We start from the raw sequence: 21,166 nt of genomic DNA on the forward strand, positions 1-21,166 counted from the left end.
AACCCAGCACCTCACTCGTGCTAGGCAAGCGCTCTACCCCTAAGCTACAACCCCAGCCCTTTTTAAATCCTTCTTAAGCTTTTAAGTGCTTGGCAATTCTTTCCTCAGCACGTCTGAATTAAGGAAGTGCCAAAATAATGAAGTTTTATTGTTTATATAATGATCCATCTAAAAACCTGCATATGGAACTTGTCCAAATGAAAGCTTAAAGATTTTAAAAAGGAGCCAGGGGGCTGTGGCTCAGTGGTAGAGCACTTGCCTAGTATGCTTGAGGCACTGGGTTCAATCCTCAGCACCACATAAAAATTGTGCGGTGGCACATGCCTGTATCCCAGCAGCTTGGGAGGCTGAGGCATTAAGCAGCTCAGTGAGACCTCTGCCCAGCTGATTCTAGTCGAAACTGCTGACTGAAGGAATTATAAGAAAATATAATAGTTAAGTTTTAGAGTGGTTTGTGAGGCAGCAATAGTGATGAACAAATGTAAAGTGAGGCTTAGTGAGGCGTTAAGCAGCTCAGTGAGACCTCATCTCTAAATAAAATACAAAATAGGGCTGGGGATGTGGCTCAGTGACCTTGAGTTCAATCCCCCTTTAAAAAAGAATACAGAGTTTGGGAATTTAATTTTTCTCAAATAAAAATAATGTTTAAAAGTACTAAATACACTGTCATTAAGTCCTAATAATATTTTCCCTCTACTTAAGTGGACCCTAACATTCATTTGGGTCAATTTATTTGCATGTGTACCATTTTTGTAGGAGTACAAATGTCTTTCCCTTAAACCAGGTCTTCTTCCAGGACTGCCTACTCCAGAGCAAGATGCAGCACCACCAGAAACATCCTAATTACCGATAGTAATTCTCCCTCCCTTAGTTCTCTCTTCCTCCCATCCAAGCTATTAAGTCCTGTCCATTTTACCTCCTTAGTTTCTTTCAGCCATCCTTTCTTTTCTACCTCTATCCTCTTGTCCTAGTCCAGGTTTAACATCCCTTTCCCAAACTATAAAAAAAAAAAAAAATAGTCACCTCCCCACTAGGAGTATTTTGCATTCCTCTAACCCCACTCCTCCCCAGCCAAATCTCTTCTATTGTAAAAATGATCATTCTGAAACAAGTCAAAGGCTTCCCAATAAATAAAACCAAAATCTTTTTTTTTTTAATTTTAATATTTATTTTTCAGTTTTTCGGCAGACACAACATCTTTGTTTGTATGTGGTGCTGAGGATCAAACCTGGGCCGCACACATGCCAGGCGAACGCACTACCGCTTGAGCCACATCCCCAGCCCAAACCAAAATCTTTAATAATTTGTTACTTCACACATAAAAATATAAATTCAAAACAAAACTCTGGATCCCTCTTTCCCTTTCTTTCCTTATATCACTAATAACCTTACTTTTCATCCTCCTTAATAATTCATGATTATGAGAAGTTTGAAGCCAGCCTTGGCAACTTAGTGAGACCCTGCCTCAAAATAAAAAGGAAAAAAAGGAATGGGGGATACATCTCAGTAGTAGAGCTCTTGTCTGGCATATATGAGGCCCTGGGTTCAACCCTAGAACTGTAAAATAAAAAAGGAAATAAATAATTTATGACTATATTTACCTTCTCGGTGTAGAACCTGCCACTCTCCTGCAATCCAGGCCTTCCTGGAGGCATACAAGATAGTATAGCGTGTCACAACTGTCTCCGGGCCATCAGGGGGTTTCCAGGAAACCAGGGCAGTGTCATCTTCTATTAATGTCACTTTAACTCCAACTGGTGGGCCTGCTGGTGCTGTGTACACATGTAAAACATATAAGTAGGATAAAATGGTTCATAAACACTCAAATGCCTGGCTGATAGACTGGTAAGCTTGGAAAATAGTTGGAAAAACTAGAAACTATTTTTTTTAAAAATCTAAAAATTATAGTTTCTAAAGATCATTAAAGATAATGGTGATAATGGTAAAGAACTTTCCCCCCCTCCTTTTCCTGAAAGCTAATTTAATTTTTATGTTTAAAGGATAAAAAAGCATAAAAGAGATAATAGCATCCTAGATTGGAACTTATTAAGTCAAAGGGATTATATTTTTAAGACACTTGAAATGTTTTTGCTAAATTGCTAACTAGGAAGGTTTACAGTTCTATCACATAGTAAGTGCCACCCCATCAGTTACTGAACATGAATTGTGGTTCCTACTAACAATATATAGAACCATGACTTAACGGGATCTAGAACTCAGAAGAAAATGCTTCTGAGACCAAAACATTTATTTCCCCAACATGTTGTAAATCCGTGAGTTTAACAGGGTAGACTAAAGTCTAATAATTTATAATGGTGAAAAGTAGTAAGACCTTGGAATCTTAGTTGACTCACTCTTCAATATGAGCTAAACATTTGAAGAGCTGTTTTGGGGTCCACATTTCCTATGGAATAATGCCAAAACCATATCAACAAAGCCCAGTGTTCACTGACATGTTTCTTGCTCTCTTTCAACATACTTAAAATAGAGCAGGAACACTCCTCCTAGATCATCTAGTTCTTCACCCTCATTTGAGAAACGGAAACACAGGTTTAGAGACATGAAATATCTCAGCTAGAGCCATAAATGAGCCTCAGAACTCACGCTCAATCAAATATATTCACTGAGCATAGCATCAAGCTCATAGAAACAAGCTCCAGGGGCTGGGGTTGTGGCTTAGTGGTAGAGCACCTGCCTAGCATGAACAAGGCACCGGGTTCGATCCTCAGCATCACATAAAAATAAATAAATAAAGGTATTGTGTCCAACTACAACTAAAAAAAGAAAAAGAAAAAAAGAAACAGGTTCCACTGTGGGTTCCTAGGAGCATTAGCAAACATCATTATTCACTGACTTCCATTTTCAATTATTTGTGTGTAAGTGGCAACTAGGATAGTATCCTTCTCAAAATAATATACATATTTCTAAAAATTCCTTTAAAAATATTTTTGAAGATAAAACCCAGAATGAAAGTGTTTTCTTTACCTTCTGGAAGTGTGGAATGATAGACTACAGGGCTCCAGGGACTGGAAAGCTGATCCACATGCAATCGAACAGCAAATTCATATTTAGTGTTTGGTTCTAGACCTTGAACCAACATGTGAGTTTCTGATCTATAATAAACAGTAATGAAGTTGTTAATTCCAGAAGCCCACTGTTTCTAAAAGATTGTCAGTTTTTCCTAACCAACAGGTAGAACATACCATCACTAGCTCATTTTCTTTAAAAACATTTTTTCAAACTATAAGAGCAATCTAATGTATTAAAAAATACTACATTTAGTATTATTCTATAGAAATAATCCTACAAGTTGCCTCTCTGAGAAGAAACCAGAAAATTAACTACAGAAATGTCCCAATACAAAGAGACTTCCCCAGAAATACTGGAAGCCCAATTATTCTTTCAAAGCATCATGATGACACTGGGCATGGTGCTGCATGCCCGCAATCCCAGCAACTTGGGAGGCAGAAGCAGGAGGATAGCAAGTTACAGGTCAGTCTCAGCAACTTAGTGAGACCCTGTTTTAAAATAAAAAATAAAAAGGACTGGGGATGTGGCTCAGTGGTAAAAGTATCCCTGGGTTCAACCACCAGGACACCCCCCCATCCCCCAATGATGACCATTTTTGTAACTCTAACCTACAAAACAGAATGACAGCCTTATTTTTTTTGATGCCCATATGCAAATGGTATTTTTTTTTCTCTAAACATGCTGAGTTTAGCTACTTGAAAATAATAATAGCTTCTTGCCTAATCATGTTGCTGAGAAGTTTTTTTTTTTAATCACATGCAAATTAACTTTAAAAAGTGCAGTTTTCAGAACTGAATGTGGTAAAAATTGGGAGGCAAAACTCCCAGCATTTTAGAAGTAAGATAAATGCTCACAGCTGAATCCCAAACTGGGATCAAGACAGTAAAAAGTAAGCATGAATGGGGAGAAAGGCAAAGATAACCACCATTAACAGAAGCTACGTACGTTTGCAGATACAGAACCAAAGAAGCATTCTGTAGGCCAACAGGGTTACAGCGGATGGTGTAGTTAATGATTTGCGCGGTAGTGAACGCTGGCCTCCTCCAGTGCAGGAAGATGGAAGAGGAGGTGTTAGCCTTCGCATAGAGATGGTGTGGTGGTGGTGGAGGAGGGACCATGCGATCTCGAACAGCTATTGAAAAGATAACATTAATTCACTGCATGATACAAGGTTTAATGTAGAAAGCGGTAAAATCAGAATATTCAATTGTGTAAGTTGATCGTAGATCATTTTTCCACCAGAAACTCATGGTCTGGAGTTACCTCTCCCAAACCTAAACAACTCTTAACTTTAAGTTAGGTAAGGAGTCAAATACTGTCAATACTGAATAGACAGGACAACAAAGTTGAGCTACTAGCCAAAGACATTAAGCAAAAACAACATCCTCTTTAGTAGCAATTAAACAGAATAACAGTTGGAGAGAAACCATTAGCTTCAAGCTGAAAGCAGACAAAAGAAAATTCAGTGTGTAGGTTTTCAGTGGTTATTTTTCCCAGTTAATTTCTAACATTTTTTTCCTTGCAAAATTAACATAAGTACATATAATTTTAAAATCTTACTTAAATATTTACTGAGCACCTACTTGGCTCAAGATACTGTGCTACGCAGCATGAAGTATATAAAAGTTAACCACCAAAGATTCCAAGTAGTAATGAGACTAAAATTTCAAGGAGAAGAACAGGGTGGGTGATTAATCACCACACCTCTCACGTACACACGCATCCAGGTGTGCTGACGGTCTGGTCAGCCTGGTAGCCATCTTCTATGTTGTTGTAAGCCAGCAGTCTCACATGGTATTTTCTTCTGGGGTCTACAGAGAAATCAAAATGTAACTGTGAGGACCAGCCCTCTGGATATGAGCAAGTGTTCTGGACAGAGCCTTTCTAGATTTTAGTTTTAAAACCCTCTTAATGCATGGACGGTTTAAGGAAAATGAAATTTTTCTTCTTCTCCCTACATGGCATGACTTAGGGATCCACTTGGTATGGCACTGCTACTGTGATCCAAAACTTCGAACTTTACAGTACTTCACCTAATTTCCAATGATCTCTATCACATCCACTCCTCCCCTACATCCTCCTCCTCAAATGACTAGATTCTTAATTTTATTTTTTTAAAGAGAGAGAGAGAGAGAGAGAGAGAGAGAGAGAGAGAGAGAATTTTAATATTTATTTTTTAGTTTTCGGCGGACACAACATCTTTGTTTGTATGTGGTACTGAGGATCAAACCTGGGCTGCACACATGCCAGGCGAGCACGCTACCGCTTGAGCCACATCCCCAGCCCTAGATTCTTAATTTTAAAAGACCTGAGTTGGGCTGGGGTTGTAGCTCAGTGGAAGAGCGTTTGCCTAGCATGTATGAGGCACTGGGTTTGATTCTTCAGCACCACATTTAAATAACTAAAATAAAGGGTCCATCAATAACTAAAAATATTTTTTAAAAAGACCTGAGTTAAAAGTATTACAGGAGGTCATATTATGAAGACTCCATACTATAACTATGAAGAAGTTTTGTATTTAAGACTCCATACTATGTTATAACTATGAAGAAGTTTTGTATTTTTACAGTTATATACCTAAAACCACGGAAATCAAAGTAAGATTGTTTTCTCCCTCAGTGTTAAGGTAAATTACAAATGACATCTTTTAGTACCTTTGAGAACTTATAGTTAGGTGTCCTTCAAGTTTTAAATTTGTCTTAAGTATAACATTTTAATAAATTACATTTTCAAGTATAAATTCAAGAAAGATGGGTTAGCGCTCCCTCTACTGGTGCCTATTAACTACTGCAACACTAACACTAAAATCTGATCCATATATTTTAAAACCATTTTTTTCAGGGCTTTGGGGAAATAAATGGTTATAATTTTGAACTGATACACTTTTTAAAGTTGTCAGAGGTTAACAATATAAATATGCTTAAAGTTAATTGTAATAACATTTAACTATAAAGTACTTAAGGTAAAATTAAATACTACTCAGAAATAATGTATTTTTCTATTATATGTCTCTTAATGACAAACACAAATTGAATATTTTATTAACAACCTTAATAAATATATGTTCAGTGTAACTTAAATAATAAAAATACTAGAGTAAATTCAAACATTTAAAACTTCAAAAGTAAAATGTAAGTTTTATAAAACTTTCAATTTTGTAAACCTTATAAATGTATTATAATATTTACAATAATGTTCTAAAGTATGACATTCTCATTTCCACTTGTTAGCATCACAAGAAGAAAATTTTCTACAACTTAGAAAGTTTCAGTATTTCCTAGATAGAAAGGTAGGAAAACTAATAACATTTGACTATCTCATAGAATAAATCTTTCGAATACAATGTCTTATTTGACATTTACAAAACTTTAAAGTAAAACTTCAAAGTGTGTGTTATTCCTGTTTTATAAACTATGGTACATGGGTGTCGTGAGCCATCTGTGGGCTGTGTGTGAGCCATGCACATTTCAGGGTATGAGGGGACTGGTCTGGCATTACCCGCTTTTTGGGCTATGCGATGCATGTGGGCCTTTTCTCCTTTTCTCTCGCTATACTTGTGATCCTGCACACTCCCTGAGGTGGGTGTGGCTTTCCAAGATGTCAATCAACTTGCTGACCACAAGACATCACCAAGCAAGACTCCACCTTTCGAAACTCGATCCCTTGCCTTATTTGGGTGGAATAGTCTATGAATGGCTTTTCCCCAGTAAACAGGGGGAATTTCAGGTGTGCTCTCTCTTTTGCCTCTTGCCTCCCTTGCTCCCTTACCTTCCAGTGTGGAAGCTGACACCTGGGGTCTCAGAGCCATCCCTAACCCCAAAAAAGGTATTTCTGTGTTTGTGTGGATTTTTAGTTGCCAACCTGGCCAGCTGGTGACACATGGGTGTTAAGGGGAATGTCATCAAAGGTCATGAAAGCTGAGCCAAGAACTTGTGGGTATTTCTATGACAGAGTACAGGGCTTCTAAGTTTACACAAACACATGTCTATCACAAGTGAGTTTGTCTCCTTATAACAAATTTCAAAACAGATGTTTGAACAGCTTATAATTATCAGCAAACATGTTCACATTTGGATTTCATGACTGAAACTGTTTCTAAGTAAGCACTAAAATTTTAAACTTCAAAAGGTTTTGGTTTAGATTGATAGCTGTATAATTTGGATCTAATTTATTTTTTCTATACTCCTTACATTTTGCTGTACCTTCCAGTCAACTGGATTCTGGGTTCAATATTACATATACTCCCTCTGAATTGGCACAAATAGAATTCAATTAGCTTTTTGCATCATAGTTCTTTATTCATAGTGCAACTTTGAAAAACATTTCTCTACCCTCTCTTTAGGGAAGCACTCTCATGTAAAGTACCTTGCCAGGTATGCATCAGGTACAGCCAAGGAAACAAAAGCAGATTCTCCCTCAAAGCAGCTCACGTTCTCTTTAGAGAGCCAAAGATGGATAGCTGATTGTGATAGAGTGTGAGTATGGGTGGAGAAATCAATCATTTTTCAATGCAACCCCCCTATTTACTGGGGAATCTTAGTCAACACTGCATGAATACTTCTCTGGAATGGTCACGTTTTGTTTTCTTTATTAAATTATTTATTTATTCTAATTTGTTATACATGATGGCAGAATGCTGTTCATTTAATATGACAGATATAGAGTACAAATTTTCAAGTCACTGATTGTACACAAAATATTTTCACACCATTCGTATCTTCATACATGTACTTAGGGTAATGATGTCTAACTCATGAAATGGTTAGTTTTTACTAGTCCTTAAAATCGTGTCTTCAGCTTTCCCTTTATCCTCTTTAAGATATAAACTCCATACACTAAATTTTAAAAAGTAATAAACATTTTTTGTTGATCAGACAGATGCAATTTATGTGTCTGAAAGATGAAAGAACAGAGTTGCTCTTTTAATGCCCTGGGACCTGCCTGCTGCCCACTGAGGGCAGACTCATAAAAGCCCCATGCAAGCAGAGCAGCACTTCTGAGGCCAGTGAAAACCATCCAGGTATCCTGGAGTCTCTAGGGCCAGGCTCTTTCCCATGCTGGTTTACCTAAGGTCAGGAACAGACAAACCACAAAATAGGAAAATCAACTACATTAAAGTACAAGATCCTTTTTGCCCAAACAAAAACAGAATAAGTATAGAAAACAGGACATACCACATAGAAAAAATAAAGGAGAAGGAAAACCCATTCACATTTGTTCATGTGTGAGCTACTCATTATGCCATACAAAGAATCTCATTTAAAAAAAATCAAAATGAGAGGTTAAAGGCAAAACTGAGTTTTGGACCACGTGGATCTGCCAAAGTAGCCACATCGTCCTCTTCAGCTTTAAATAACCTGATTCTAACTACTATATTATTTTAGTTTGTCAATCCAGAGACCTTGCAACAACCTGACTCATTCTTGTTTATCAATGTGTTAGAAATTTGACTTCATATACTATTTGTAAATTTAAGAGAAGAACCAGGGACCACGGTGCTCAAGTTATGATGAGCATTATCAAGTAATGAGAGTTGCCAGCTTAGAAAGAAAATAGAGACGAATTAAAGGAATTAAGAATACCGAGTAAAAACCAAAAACTTTTAGAACCCACATATTATGTGTAAGTAAATGCACAAAGAATGAACCTCAGCATAAGTAGCACAAGACCTAAAATCTTACAGTTCTGCAAAGATTCTCTGCACATAAAAGACAAAGCAGAGACCAGGATCAACACCATGAAATACTGCAGAGAACCAGTTCCGAAGGCCTGCGATAGCCCTTCTTGAGTTAAACACTGCTATGTAGGTGGGGCTTGGTTATGTGAGACTCAGCAGACTTAGGCTATGTGGCTTGGAGAAAAACAGCAGAGTAAGGAAAGCAGCCACAAAGAACAGTGCAGGCTTCCTCAAAACCCAGTGAAGGAAGGGGGAGAAAGACGGGTCGGGCAGGGTAGGTCCCAGAGTTGGTCCTTAAAAATTCAACACATAAAAACCAATTCTTACTGCTTAAACTTGCTTAAAGAAAACACACATTTGATCCTAAATGTTTTGATTCATACCAGTCCAGCTCTGAAGTGTTGGCTTACATAAAAGTGATTGTGGATGCTAGTTTAATGGACTTGTCTCTTCTTTATTAGGGAGTTAACTTTTGGCCTGAAGGTGTCTTTCCCAGCAATTGTCTCTGGCTCTATCCTCCATCTTCTCCACTGGCTCCAGCTTGCCCTACTTTCCTTCCTTCTGATTCCTTCTCACCACCAACCAGCTCTTCCAACTTGAAGCATTAGTCATGGAAAGCAACAGCAGATTCAGGAGTCTGACTGATTGAGAAAGAGTTCACAGGTATCAAATCAACATTGATCAAGTGTCTATTGAAAGTCTTGTATTGCATGGAAGACCCATGGATTAGGACACAACTTCTGCTTTGGATTTCCATCTACTGAAGGAGACAGATTGATAAATGAATATTCCACATGTATTATTCATTATGAGCAAATTCCTTACTCCTCTAAATTTCATTTATTTTTATGTAGAAGGCCAAGATATAATAGGACTTCCCTTATAGAGATTTTCAAGAGAATTACATGAAATCATGCCTATTAAATAGTCTGTGCAGTTCCTGCAAATAGTAAACAGACAAAACTATTATTACATGAGTAAAGTTGCCTGGAAGAACAGAAAAAAAAAAAAAACAGCACCAAAAATATGCACTTAACAAATCTGAGAATCATTTTGCTAAGTCTTGTGGATATTAAAGATATTCATTCACACCAAGTAAGTCTAGAGTCCAGAATATCAGCAAATTAGCAATTAGCAAAGACTGAAGCTGAGTTCTATTCTATCCTCACTAATATTCCACGATGCATACGGCAAGTAAAGGTTCCCAATATGTGTCTAACTTACATAAGCAATTGAAAGGGCTACTATGTTTTGTGTTATGGCCACTAAGAATGTTTGATTCATGTTTTGGCAAACATGTTACATGTGGCAAATCCACCTTCACCCACATCTTCCATATTCATCTAATAATCTTCCATCTGCTAACAAAGAAAAAGCCCTGATGATGACGAATGCTTTGGAAAACAACTTAATGAATTTCTTCCCTAATGGAAGAACAGTAAATTGTTTCATAAAAGTGAAATATGGAAGAGTTTGAGGGCTAGTATTAAAAACAGTAAGCAGATGGACACAAAACTAATCCAATCTGTTAATTATATCCCATTTTTACAACCAGGTGTTTATTGCTCTTAGTAACTATAACTCAGAACAAGAAAAATGAAGGCCAATTAAATGAGATTCTCAGTAAATGCCAAGATTTTTAAAAGCTGTATTAATCAAAATCTGCCTAGTTCCATTCTTACTACGTGAAAATTAACAATAACAGTGCACCAGCTGTATATGTACAGCTTTTTAGTTACTTACTAAAACTACTGGTATAATGTAGCCTTTTTAAAAATATTTATTTTTCAGTTTTCGGTGGACACAACATCTTTATTTTATTTTTATGTGGTGCTGAGGATCGAACCCAGCCCCCCACGCATGCCAGGCGAGCGCATTACCGCTTTAATATAGCCTTTTCATTGCAAAGTATTCTTGAAGACCACACAACAAACCCCATACCTTCTTCCAGTTATTTTATTTGAAAAACTTGCATTTCTCTTCTCTACCACGAGATGGCATCTGTATGTCTAAAGAGAGTGATGGCCACACTATGCTATTACGAAGGGAGATATTCAGATACCAGCTGAAATTGATCAATGATCAAAACAAAACAGGTATGCACGGAATAAAGCTGTTGCTTAGTTTCACCTAATGAAAGGCTTGATGAATTGCAAAGCAGTAAGAAGGAAGAAAGGCTGTCTTGGATCTGTGTCATACATATAACTATTTCATATGAACTTCAAAAAACCATAAGGTGGGCATTGTTTCTGCACCTGTCCTTTCCTAATGACTCAACATTACCTAGAAGCTAAGAGACAGCATACATAGAACAGTGGTGAAGGGCTGAGATGTTAAACCCAGACTTGACTGGATTCCAATTCAAGTATGTTCATAACTGTATAATACAGCAAACTTACTTTCTTTCTGTGCCTTGGTTCTAATAACCTATAAAATGGGCATGTTAACACTGGCATCTACCTCATGAAATGTTGGAAGGAGAACACAATTTACTCATATAAAGTGTTTAATAAATGCGTAGGCATGATAGTATCATCGTCAGCGATAATAATATACTGATAAAATATCAACACAGGTCCAGCATCCTTAAACCCAAATTCCAAAATCTGAAACACTCTGGTCCCAAGCATTTTGGATAAGGGCTGCTCAACATGTAATAACAATGTAAAATACCTACTATCAGGTTCCTAAATACCTAGCCCTGGTGCCTTCTCATGTAACACAGCACAGTAGAATAGGACTATCTGAATTTGAATCATGTTTCCTCATTTGAAAAATAAGAATTAAATGTAAAATATTTAGAAAAACACCTGGTTCATGGTAAGTGCTTATTTAGTGCTAAATAAATAAATGTAGGAAAGAGACCTGGCTTGGGGATTTAGATTTTAATCTTGGATTAACTAGCTGTGTGGCTATAAAAAGTCACTCAGTATCCTGGAACTTAAGTCTCCTTGTCTGTTAGATTAGAAAGTTGACATATTAACAGTTGGTCTGAAATTTTGTTTAGATAAACAGCATATCAGGGAGCCAAGACAAGAGTAAAAATAAGCATAATGCTTCAAGATAGGAATAACTGCTGCAAAGAGATTTGTTAAAACTCTAAAAGTATTCACAAAAAGGAATGATTAATACTAATTTGGAGTGGGAAGGGCTTGAAGAAGTGGCATTCAAGATTTTGACCCTGTAGGAAGCCTGGGGAAGAATATATCTAAGACAAGGAAGAAGACAAGCAATGGCTCAGAGACAGGAACATAGAGAAATGACAGGGAAGAGTTCAGATTTGCTGCTGGGTCCATGAGTGAGGGCCACACGGAAAATCCAAGCTGGGAACAAATCACAGGGAGCTTTGGGGGCCAGGTGAGGTGTTGTGGATTTCATTACATACACACAGGAAACTGACTAAATGAAATTGTTGAGAGAACGGATAATAAAGTAAGAGTAAGAAAGTGCCCAAATTTCAAATCACTATTTATTGCTTTAAATTATTTACTTACAATAATGCAACAGAAAAGCTTTGGTTAAATTAATTGGTGAAGTGTCATTATTAAGGCAGCTTCAAACCACCAAAAATAGTCCAAGTGATACAATGTCTCTATACAGGGATACACCTATGAAGGTAAATAGCAATCTGAAAATCTGCTGATAAAAGATCAGCACATACTGAAGCTGTTCAAATAGGAAATAATCAGAATAGGTTAGGTGACATTCTGCAGGATGAACCACAGCTGAATGCCCATTTTTAATTTAGTCTTTTGTCTTGCAAGGTTTTGTGCAAGCCTTTTCAGGCCCATTGTTCCCTTGCAGTCAGACTAGAGAGCTTCTTGGCCTGGCTAGCCAGGGTGACGGCACTGCCCCCACGCCTGTCCCTTCAACACAATACCCCATATAATTATTCAGAGAAGAGGCCAGCAGTACGGACTGCTGTGACACCTGGGTCATGGCCTCTGACACAGAATCTGGGGCCAGCCCAAGTCTGGTCCAGCAGCAGAGGAGCAGGAAAAATGCTAAGGGGGATGGGTGGGAAAGCAGAGTGAAATGCTATGCTCTAAAATGCTATGTTCAAACACAGTAACAAAAACACAAATCACAGTTAGCAGTGTGATTTGCCTTCAAGTTTTCTAAAGACTACAGCATTTCTCCACTCTTCGACCACACCAAGATGAGGGGAACAGGTCTCTTTTCAGAGGAAACTCAATTCTTGTCTTTTATCATCCAGCTTCATGGAAAAAGTTAATTAGTTAATTCATGATGGTTAAAATGATGTCGTAAATGAATATGCAGCATGCTGAATTAAAGACAGATTTTTTAGCTAAAAGAACATAAATTTTATTTTAAGCCTAGGTTAAAAATTCATTCTTTTTTGTTTACAAATTGAATTTCTGTAAAGATTGTTAAAACATTTTTCACTCCATCTGCATTCTAAATTTACAGGAGATTTGTTTAATGATGACTATGCCAAAGTGTTATCAATCGGTTCTGTGATAATGCAGAATATTTACTTGAGTGTAAAACAAACAGAAGGGCAGATGGAGGGGGCAACTCACCATGCTCCAGCCTTCCCTGTGTGCACTGTACAGAGCTCTCCCGGAAGCTGATGGTATTGTCTGAACCTGTAATGACTCAGTCCCTCTCCACCCTCCTGGAGGGCCTCAAGATAAATAATACCTCAGGCACCAGGCAAAAACATCCCCTCTCCTACTGAGTCTATGATAATTTAGAAGAAGGTTTTTTTGTATGTAACTTTTAAGAATCAGTTTTCTATCAAAATAAGTATATCCTATTAATAGTCTCTCTTTTTAAAACCATCATAAAATGACTGGGATTGTTTTGTGAAATCCAGAGGCATAAGGCTTTCACAATTATATTGTATTCACTGGTATTTTGATATTTATTTTTTGATCTTGTAATCTCACTTTTACACATCTATCGGGCTTTCAAGACTTCTTTTTAAAAATATTTGTTGTTTTTGACAAATGTATTACTTCATGCTGTCTGGTTAAGAAAAATTTAGAGGGACTGGGGTTGTGGCTCAGGGTAAGAGTGCTTGCTTGCCTAGCACATGTGAGGCCCTGGGTTCGATCATCAGCACCACATAAAAATAAATAAATAAAGGTATTGTGTCCAACTGCAACTAAAGAATATTTAAAAAAAGAGAAAAATTTAGAGTCAAAGATTTCTACTTGAACATTGCTATTAAATGAATCTGATTTACATCCACACACTGAAAAACTAATCTGAAAGTGATATTGCAGTCTCCTCCCCAGTCCACAGGGTTTTTTATCTTCTGTGTTCTTCTCTAATGAGAGGCCTTTCCCTTTGTGAATCCTGTAGAAGAAAAGTACTTCATTGGTCCAATTTTTTAAGATGAGTCTCTACCACCGTATCATCAATCTATGGAAATGAGCTAAGGGTTGGTATTTCCTTTGTGTGGAAAAGAGAAAAAGAAAAGCAGTGGTTTAACTGTCCCAAAGTTTATGAGGTATATATGAACCATACTAATAAGAAATGGTTACTTGTCCACATAAGACATTCCTGATTAATTTAAAAATGAATAAAAAGAGTGACTGCTGATCACAAGTAAGAATTTCTAATTAAAAAAAAATGCAGTAAGTAGAATATATAGTCTCCTATGACAATTAGGAGGGTTTCAAATTTTCAAACCAAGTTTATTTGAAATTGTTACATAGAAAATGAGATAAATTCCTTTGATTATGTTGATATTTCTGTCAGAGCAATGCTTACCCTAAAAGTACCCACAGTGGAATAGTCAAGTGGCTCACGCACCATACTTGCCTAGCATTTGTTTAAGTAGCTGCTCTGCCAACATGCACACACAGTCTGTCTCACATACATCAATGCCTTACAAACAATATTTTTACAGACTGACAGAGAGAGCCTATTCATGACAGCCAAATTTCCCCTGAAGCTATGAAATAAATTTCCTTCCAGGACTAACATTTCTCCGTTTCACTGTCATGGGCTCGCCGTGCCATTTTGACCCTTTTGTGAGGCAGCATGAAAACACCATCTATCATCTCCCAAACCACAGCAACTTGGTTAGAGGTGCACAGTTTCATTGCAAAAACATCTGCAGCTGGATAACCATCCCTCCATATCTCAGTCCTCGGCAGTTAAAAGCAGGATGGGAAAGGTGCAGGTAGACAGCTTGAAGAGTAAAATCACTCTTAAATCTCTTCTCAAGTGGGAAATGCAAGCTGGAGAAACAGCTTCATCAATCATAGGGATAAAGTCATGATTGTTTATTTGCACCTCCTTTAAACCCACAAGAAGTACTATACTACTGTACAACTTATTTAAACATTGCTGAATGCATCATTCTGAAATCAATTGTAATTGCTAGCAGATAAGGGCAAGTTCTTTGATATAAGCAGGTGCAGTTCATTAACATGTTAATTGGCTATAAAAAGTCTACTCAAATTCTATACAAACCTTAAATCTTTCAAGTTTTAAAAAACACTTAAGACTTCTGGAGTACTGGAATGTATCCAATATATCCTAAAATGGTTTCAATACACGGTAGAAAATTTCAAAAAATTTGGGCAGATAGCATATTAAACCAAAAGGATGTTCTGATGATATTCCACAGATCTAAGTTTCTTATATTCAATCAGAAATATATTATTATAAACATCAGTTTATAAACATTTCATGGATAAGAGATATTTAGTTAATAATTTCAATTCAGAGTGTTTCTGTCTTATCCACCCAGCTGTTTTTTAGTTCCTCAAAGTGGCCTTTAAGTTGGAAGGACCATGGGACAGTGCGAATGAGAAACCGATTTTCTGTGCCATTGTTTCCTAATAGATAAATTTATATGACAGTAGATACCAATTGACAGAACTTAAAAATATCTCCACGTTCCTATATTGTTATATAAATAGTTACTTTAAAAGTGCTTTTTGTTTTAACCATGTGCATGGTCATTATAAATCCATTCTCTAACTTGGAGGTAAAGATTAAAGATTAAAAACACAATAAAAGGAGTTTTTATTCTTTTAAAATTGCTTTGAGTTGCTTTGTGCACATTTTGATGTGTCCGTTTTGTCTGGTACTCTTGTGCACTGTCTCTTTTGTTGAACCATCACATACTTCACATCCTACCTAAATACTTGGACAAATTTCTTAACCACAGAGATTGCTCCTACACATTATTACAACCAATAAATTTAACAATGACACAATTTTATATATTTGTATCTATACTTCCAAAACTGTCCCAGTTATGTTCTTTATAACTGTCTTTTCCTACTGAGAACTGAACTAAGGATCGATACTCTACATTATGTCTCCTTTATCTAGGACTGTCTTGCTCCTTTTCTGTGTTCCTTGAGGATGGCATTTTTGAAGCCTCCAGTCTGGTTATTTTGCAAAATATCTCACAATCTAGACTTTGCTTCCTCATTATCAAATTCCAGATAAACATTTTGGCAAGGATATTATATAGGTTAAATATGACGTTAGGGTATTTTTATGAAAGGAAATAAACCTTAAATACATGTTTTTTTCTGAATGTGGATTTGTTATAATGCTTGTTGAAGAGGAATACTATGGTTTCAGAAGCTCTCCTAATTCCAGAAGTGCCCAATTTTCTTTGTGGCCAGTTTTACCTACCTGTATAATTTTCTTTGTCTATGTACATGAATGTTTGTGTTGATCACTTGCTTAATACTAAGGACAAGAAGAGAACAACATTAACATGCTTTTAGACTTCTTGTAAGACTCCTAGAAATATACAGAACTTTTTATATCAGATACAAATGCAGATTTCTTTTTCATTGTCTTCCAACAAATCACACAGGAATACAAATTTATAAAATGTACCCAGCATGGGAACAGAGAATCAGGGCCATATAAGTGTGCAACTGAATCAACATAAGGCAGAGAATACTGTGATAAAAACAGTAACAGCAATTTCTCAGAATGGAGATGTGCATGAAAAAAATGATTCTTTTTTAAAGGGTGCCTTCTTCCTTCTGGAAGTTCAGAGGCTTTAAAATGTAGTTTCTGTAGTATTGTGGGATTGGAATTAAGGCCCATCTGCCATGATTTTATTTCTGAGTCAAAAGGTCATTTTCTGAAAAGGCTGGGAATGTAACTACTCGAGAGGGGAAAACACTAAACATCATCACACTTGGCCACGCAGATGGAGAAAGGTGGAAGTTCAAAAAATTATTTTAATTGTTTCCTCCACTAATATCTCTAGGTCATCCAAAACCTTAAAACTTGTTAAATGATCTTAGAAACTATAAGAATCTTCCTTCCTTATTATCTTAAGCCATTATCAAACATAAGTTAAAATGATTTTCAGTACATAGATTTACAAGAAATCTCAACAATTTCAACATACAGAGTTTTCTAGAGGTATTGCATCTCAGAAATTCAACAGTATATTACAACCTCCTTCTAGTCATATAATATCTTGTGTCCCACAGCTAACAGTGTTTGCAGTTCGCTTTGGCTTTATGCAAGTTCATAGCTAAATTTCTAGATCAGTTCTAGTAATTGTACAGATCTTATGGCAAGCAATAAAGAAGGCATAATCTTAGGGGGCTGGGGATATAGCTCAGTTGGTAGAGTGCTTGCTTCACATGCACAAGGCCTTGGGTTCAATCCCCAGCATGCCCCCCCCCCCCCAAAAAAAAAAACAGAAGTCATAATCCTAGTTTTATTAATTTTCCAAACTTTATCTTTACACTCATTTCTTCATCTAGGTAGGTTTATGCAATTAAAAATATTTCAAGGGGCTGGAAGTATAGCTCTATGTAGAGTGCTTGCCTAGCATGCATGAGGCCCTATGTTCAATCCTTAGCACCATCCCCCCAAATTACTGTTTTTTTAAAACTATGATAATTACATACATTATGAAATATTTATAAAATTCAGATAAGCAAAAAGAAATAAAAATAAAATGTCCTCAGGACTAGCAACCAGAGTTAAGCACTGTAAATGTTTTGATGTTTTTAAAATTCCCTTTATTTTTTTTATTTTATTTTTTTTTTAATATTTATTTTTTAGTTCTCAGCGGACACAACATCTTTGTATGTGGTGCTGAGGATCGAACCCGGGCCGCACGCATGCCAAGCGAGCGCGCTACCGCTTGAGCCACATCCCCAGCCCCTTAAAATTCCCTTTATTATCCAAATATACAAATATGCTATTTTAAAAATTTTATAATCTGCTTTTTAAATTTATTCAGCTTATTATGTCTTTCTGAAACATTCCTTTAAATGTCCACACTTTTCCAAATTATATGATGTACCACAGTTTATTTTTTAAAATCTATGCCGCTAAATATTTAAGTTTTCATGATTATAAATGATCCTGTATAGTGCAGTAATTATTATTGTGGTTGAATATTTATGTTTGTTATTATTTTCTTATGAGGTATTTCTATTATGGACTTTGGGTAAAAGAGTATGCATATTGTAAGTCCTCTCTTTTTTTGGTATTGCCCAATCTATCCCTAGAAAAGTTGTCCCTAAAGGGAGGATACACATATACATATATATACACACACACACATATTTTTTGAAGTTGTAGATGGATAGAATGCCTTTATTTTATTTGTTAATTTTTATGTGGTGCTGAGGATCCAACCCAGTACCTACCTTATGCAAAGACTTTGCCACTGAGCTACAGCCCCAGCCCAGTGGGAGTATATTTAATGCTAAATTCCTACCAACACTGGGCCTTATTCATCTGTTTACCTTTTAGTTTGTTGACTTTTGTGTTTTTTATTGAATCATTTTTAATTTTTCTTAGAAGGGAGCAGTGAGATATATAAATCTGAAATAATGACTCCACCTAGATACATTTACACAACCTACCAAGGAAGATGTATAATCTGTGATAATCAAACAAAATGTACTGATTTCCACTTCCACAAGTTTTGCAAGTTACTGCCACTCTGGTGGGCTGAGAAAGCTAAGATGCCATTGAAACATTCAGCTGAGGCAACTTCTCTGGTTTCTATGATAAACCATGAATATATCCCTGGAGTCAGCTATCTTGACTGATTCAAGAGGTCTCCACTTAACAGCAGCCCACCTTTTTTCCAATGTCATGCAAAGTCTTTCAAGATTTTAAACATCTTAAAATGGAATAGAAAAACATACACAATTTCAATAAACTATGTCAGGATAATACTAGAAAACTCTTGGATCATACAAACTTATCCAAACCAACTGATAAATCAGGTTGTTTAGACAATAAGATGGTACCAGTGTTAAGCCTATTTTGATGATTATTCTGACTATGACTTACAGGATACCTTCTTTAATTCTTTCATTATTCCATCAGGGTCTTTCATCCTTCAGATCTCAATTCAATATTACCTTTTCAGGGAAACCTCCCCTGACTTCAACTCTCAAACTATAGTGTCCACTATTACAGTCTCGTTAACTCTCTGCATCTTTTCCATTACAACATTTACTGAAGTTTGTTATTATAAACTATGTAATGATTTAATTAATGTCTATTTCCTTTTCTAGATTGTCAAGCTTCGCAACTGGATAATCATAAATACCTGATTCAATATTTTAGAACAATATTCCCTCAATTTTTTAATCTCACTCTCCATTAATAATTTTTTTTTTTTTTGCTTTTGCCGTGTTGGAGATGGAACCCATGGCCCCACACATGTTAACCAAGTGCTCTATTACTAATCTGTATTCCCAGTACCAACATTTTTTTTTTCAGGAATGCACACTCATTATATATTTATTTGTTTCATCTTTTATAACATATACATGTGTGACTGTCCTAACATAGTGTGTATGCAATAAAATAAATAAAACTACTTTTAAAGGTTAAGATAAAAAAATTCGTTTCCATCATTAATGGCCTGTCTTGTAGCTCCCCTCTGTCATATGAAGTGTGTAATTAGGACAAAGCTTAAAATTTTATTTGTATTACTTTTTTTTTTTTTTAAGGAACAAAGTTTAAACGAAAACAAAACCCAAGAGTAATTACTGCTATACAACAAATGTTTTTTTTTTTCCCTATCCACCCAGAAGTTTCTTTCATGTGCTAATGGTGCCATTTTAAAAACCTCCTCTCATTTAACTTACTTAGATCTTTAAGGACCTCACACATCTAAAGATTCTTTACATTCTCCAGAAACTTCAGAGTGGTCTAAGGGTTGACTCTCAGTATGATTAATGGACAGTATTGATTTAATTTCCTACAAGAGTCTTCCTTCTCTAAGGAGATGTTGTTTGTGATTCATGTCAAGCATTTTACCAGGCTTTACAGACTTAAAACCAGGAGAATGCAAAGTTTACCAAAGGCTTCCCTTCATTCTCCAAAACAATTGAAAGTTCTGGCCTATGAAACAACCAAGAGCACATCGATAACTATAAGCATCTCTCTAAGACCGAGAAAACTGTTATTTGGGTTTTATTAGCATATACAGAAAGGAGGCAGAAAATAAAACAGTAAAATCAATTTAATAAACTTCAAGAACTTCAAGTATTTATATCTTCTTTGTAACAAATGCTGGAATATTCTATAAAAGATATACATAAATATATACAAGTTAAAGAATTAGTATAAAGCTATTAGTTAACTAATTATTAAACAGATGTAAGCATCATTAGATAGTAAGTAATGCAAGTTTCTTCAAATGTCTCCATTTGAAGAGTCACTGTGAACCAAGTATAAAAAAATTTTTTTTGGGGGGGGGACAAATAGCATGTCATGTGTTTTTGTATTTTGTATTTGAAGTAAACCTTATTTTCTCAACATATAAAGAGATAAGCAATTGATGATTCCCACTCTCCCTTATCTTTCACTCATGCCCATTCTCTGAAGTTTTTTGTTGCTTTTTTTCCCTTAAAAACAAAACAACAAAAATCCAGGGCTGAGGGTGTAGAGTACTTTAGCATGGGCAAAGCCCTGGATCTGAATCCCAACTGCAAAAAAACAAAAACAAAAAAGCTATCCAGATATTTCAAATGGGAATTTAGTCTGACAAAGCCAGGAAGAAGGGATGTTTGTTGAGAGAAAGAAAAGACCTATGCTCAGGGTTATCTCTGACTTTATCAGACTCCAAGTTTGACTTGAGACTTCAAAACTGGAAACACATCACAATTGGTATTTCACTTTATAGACTGGTAAAAAACAAAACATAGCCACTTAAAATCGTGGAACTTCCTTATCCTGCTTATTTTCCCCGTCTCCACAGGGGCCTTACTTTATTTAGGGTTCTTTTCAGTCAGGCATGTGAAGTGAGGCTCCATAAGCGCTGTAAATCTTTACCTAGCACCAAAGGTCAAAGGGTTATCTGTGCTATGTAGTTTTAGGGTAGGAACTTCTTTACTCTTTTTCTTTTCTTTTCTTTTTCTTAAGAAGACAAAACATATGGGTATGAATCACAGCAAGCTAATTTAGGTACTAAAAAAGTTCCTCTGTTACAGATAAACTGCTTTCTCAAGAAAA

At 36.1% G+C, this 21,166-nt stretch overlaps 1 protein-coding gene across 1 annotated transcript in view; it reads right to left on the reverse strand.

The window, feature by feature from the left end:
- Positions 1-21,166, reverse strand: part of Prtg (protogenin) — a 121,127-nt gene that overhangs the window by 14,533 nt on the left and 85,428 nt on the right. Inside the window, exons 12-15 of the mRNA XM_046461813.2 lie at positions 4,746-4,841; positions 3,976-4,162; positions 2,986-3,113; positions 1,602-1,772 (exon numbers count right to left, since the gene is read on the reverse strand). Of these exons, the coding sequence (XP_046317769.1) occupies positions 1,602-1,772; positions 2,986-3,113; positions 3,976-4,162; positions 4,746-4,841 (582 nt within the window). The remainder of the gene's footprint in view (positions 1-1,601; positions 1,773-2,985; positions 3,114-3,975; positions 4,163-4,745; positions 4,842-21,166) is intronic.

Source organism: Marmota monax, unplaced genomic scaffold (assembly GCF_021218885.2).
Source record: "Marmota monax isolate L192 unplaced genomic scaffold, Marmota_monax_Labrador192_F-V1.1 WCK01_AAM20220418_F8-fsc00001, whole genome shotgun sequence".
Lineage (NCBI taxonomy): Eukaryota > Metazoa > Chordata > Mammalia > Rodentia > Sciuridae > Marmota > Marmota monax.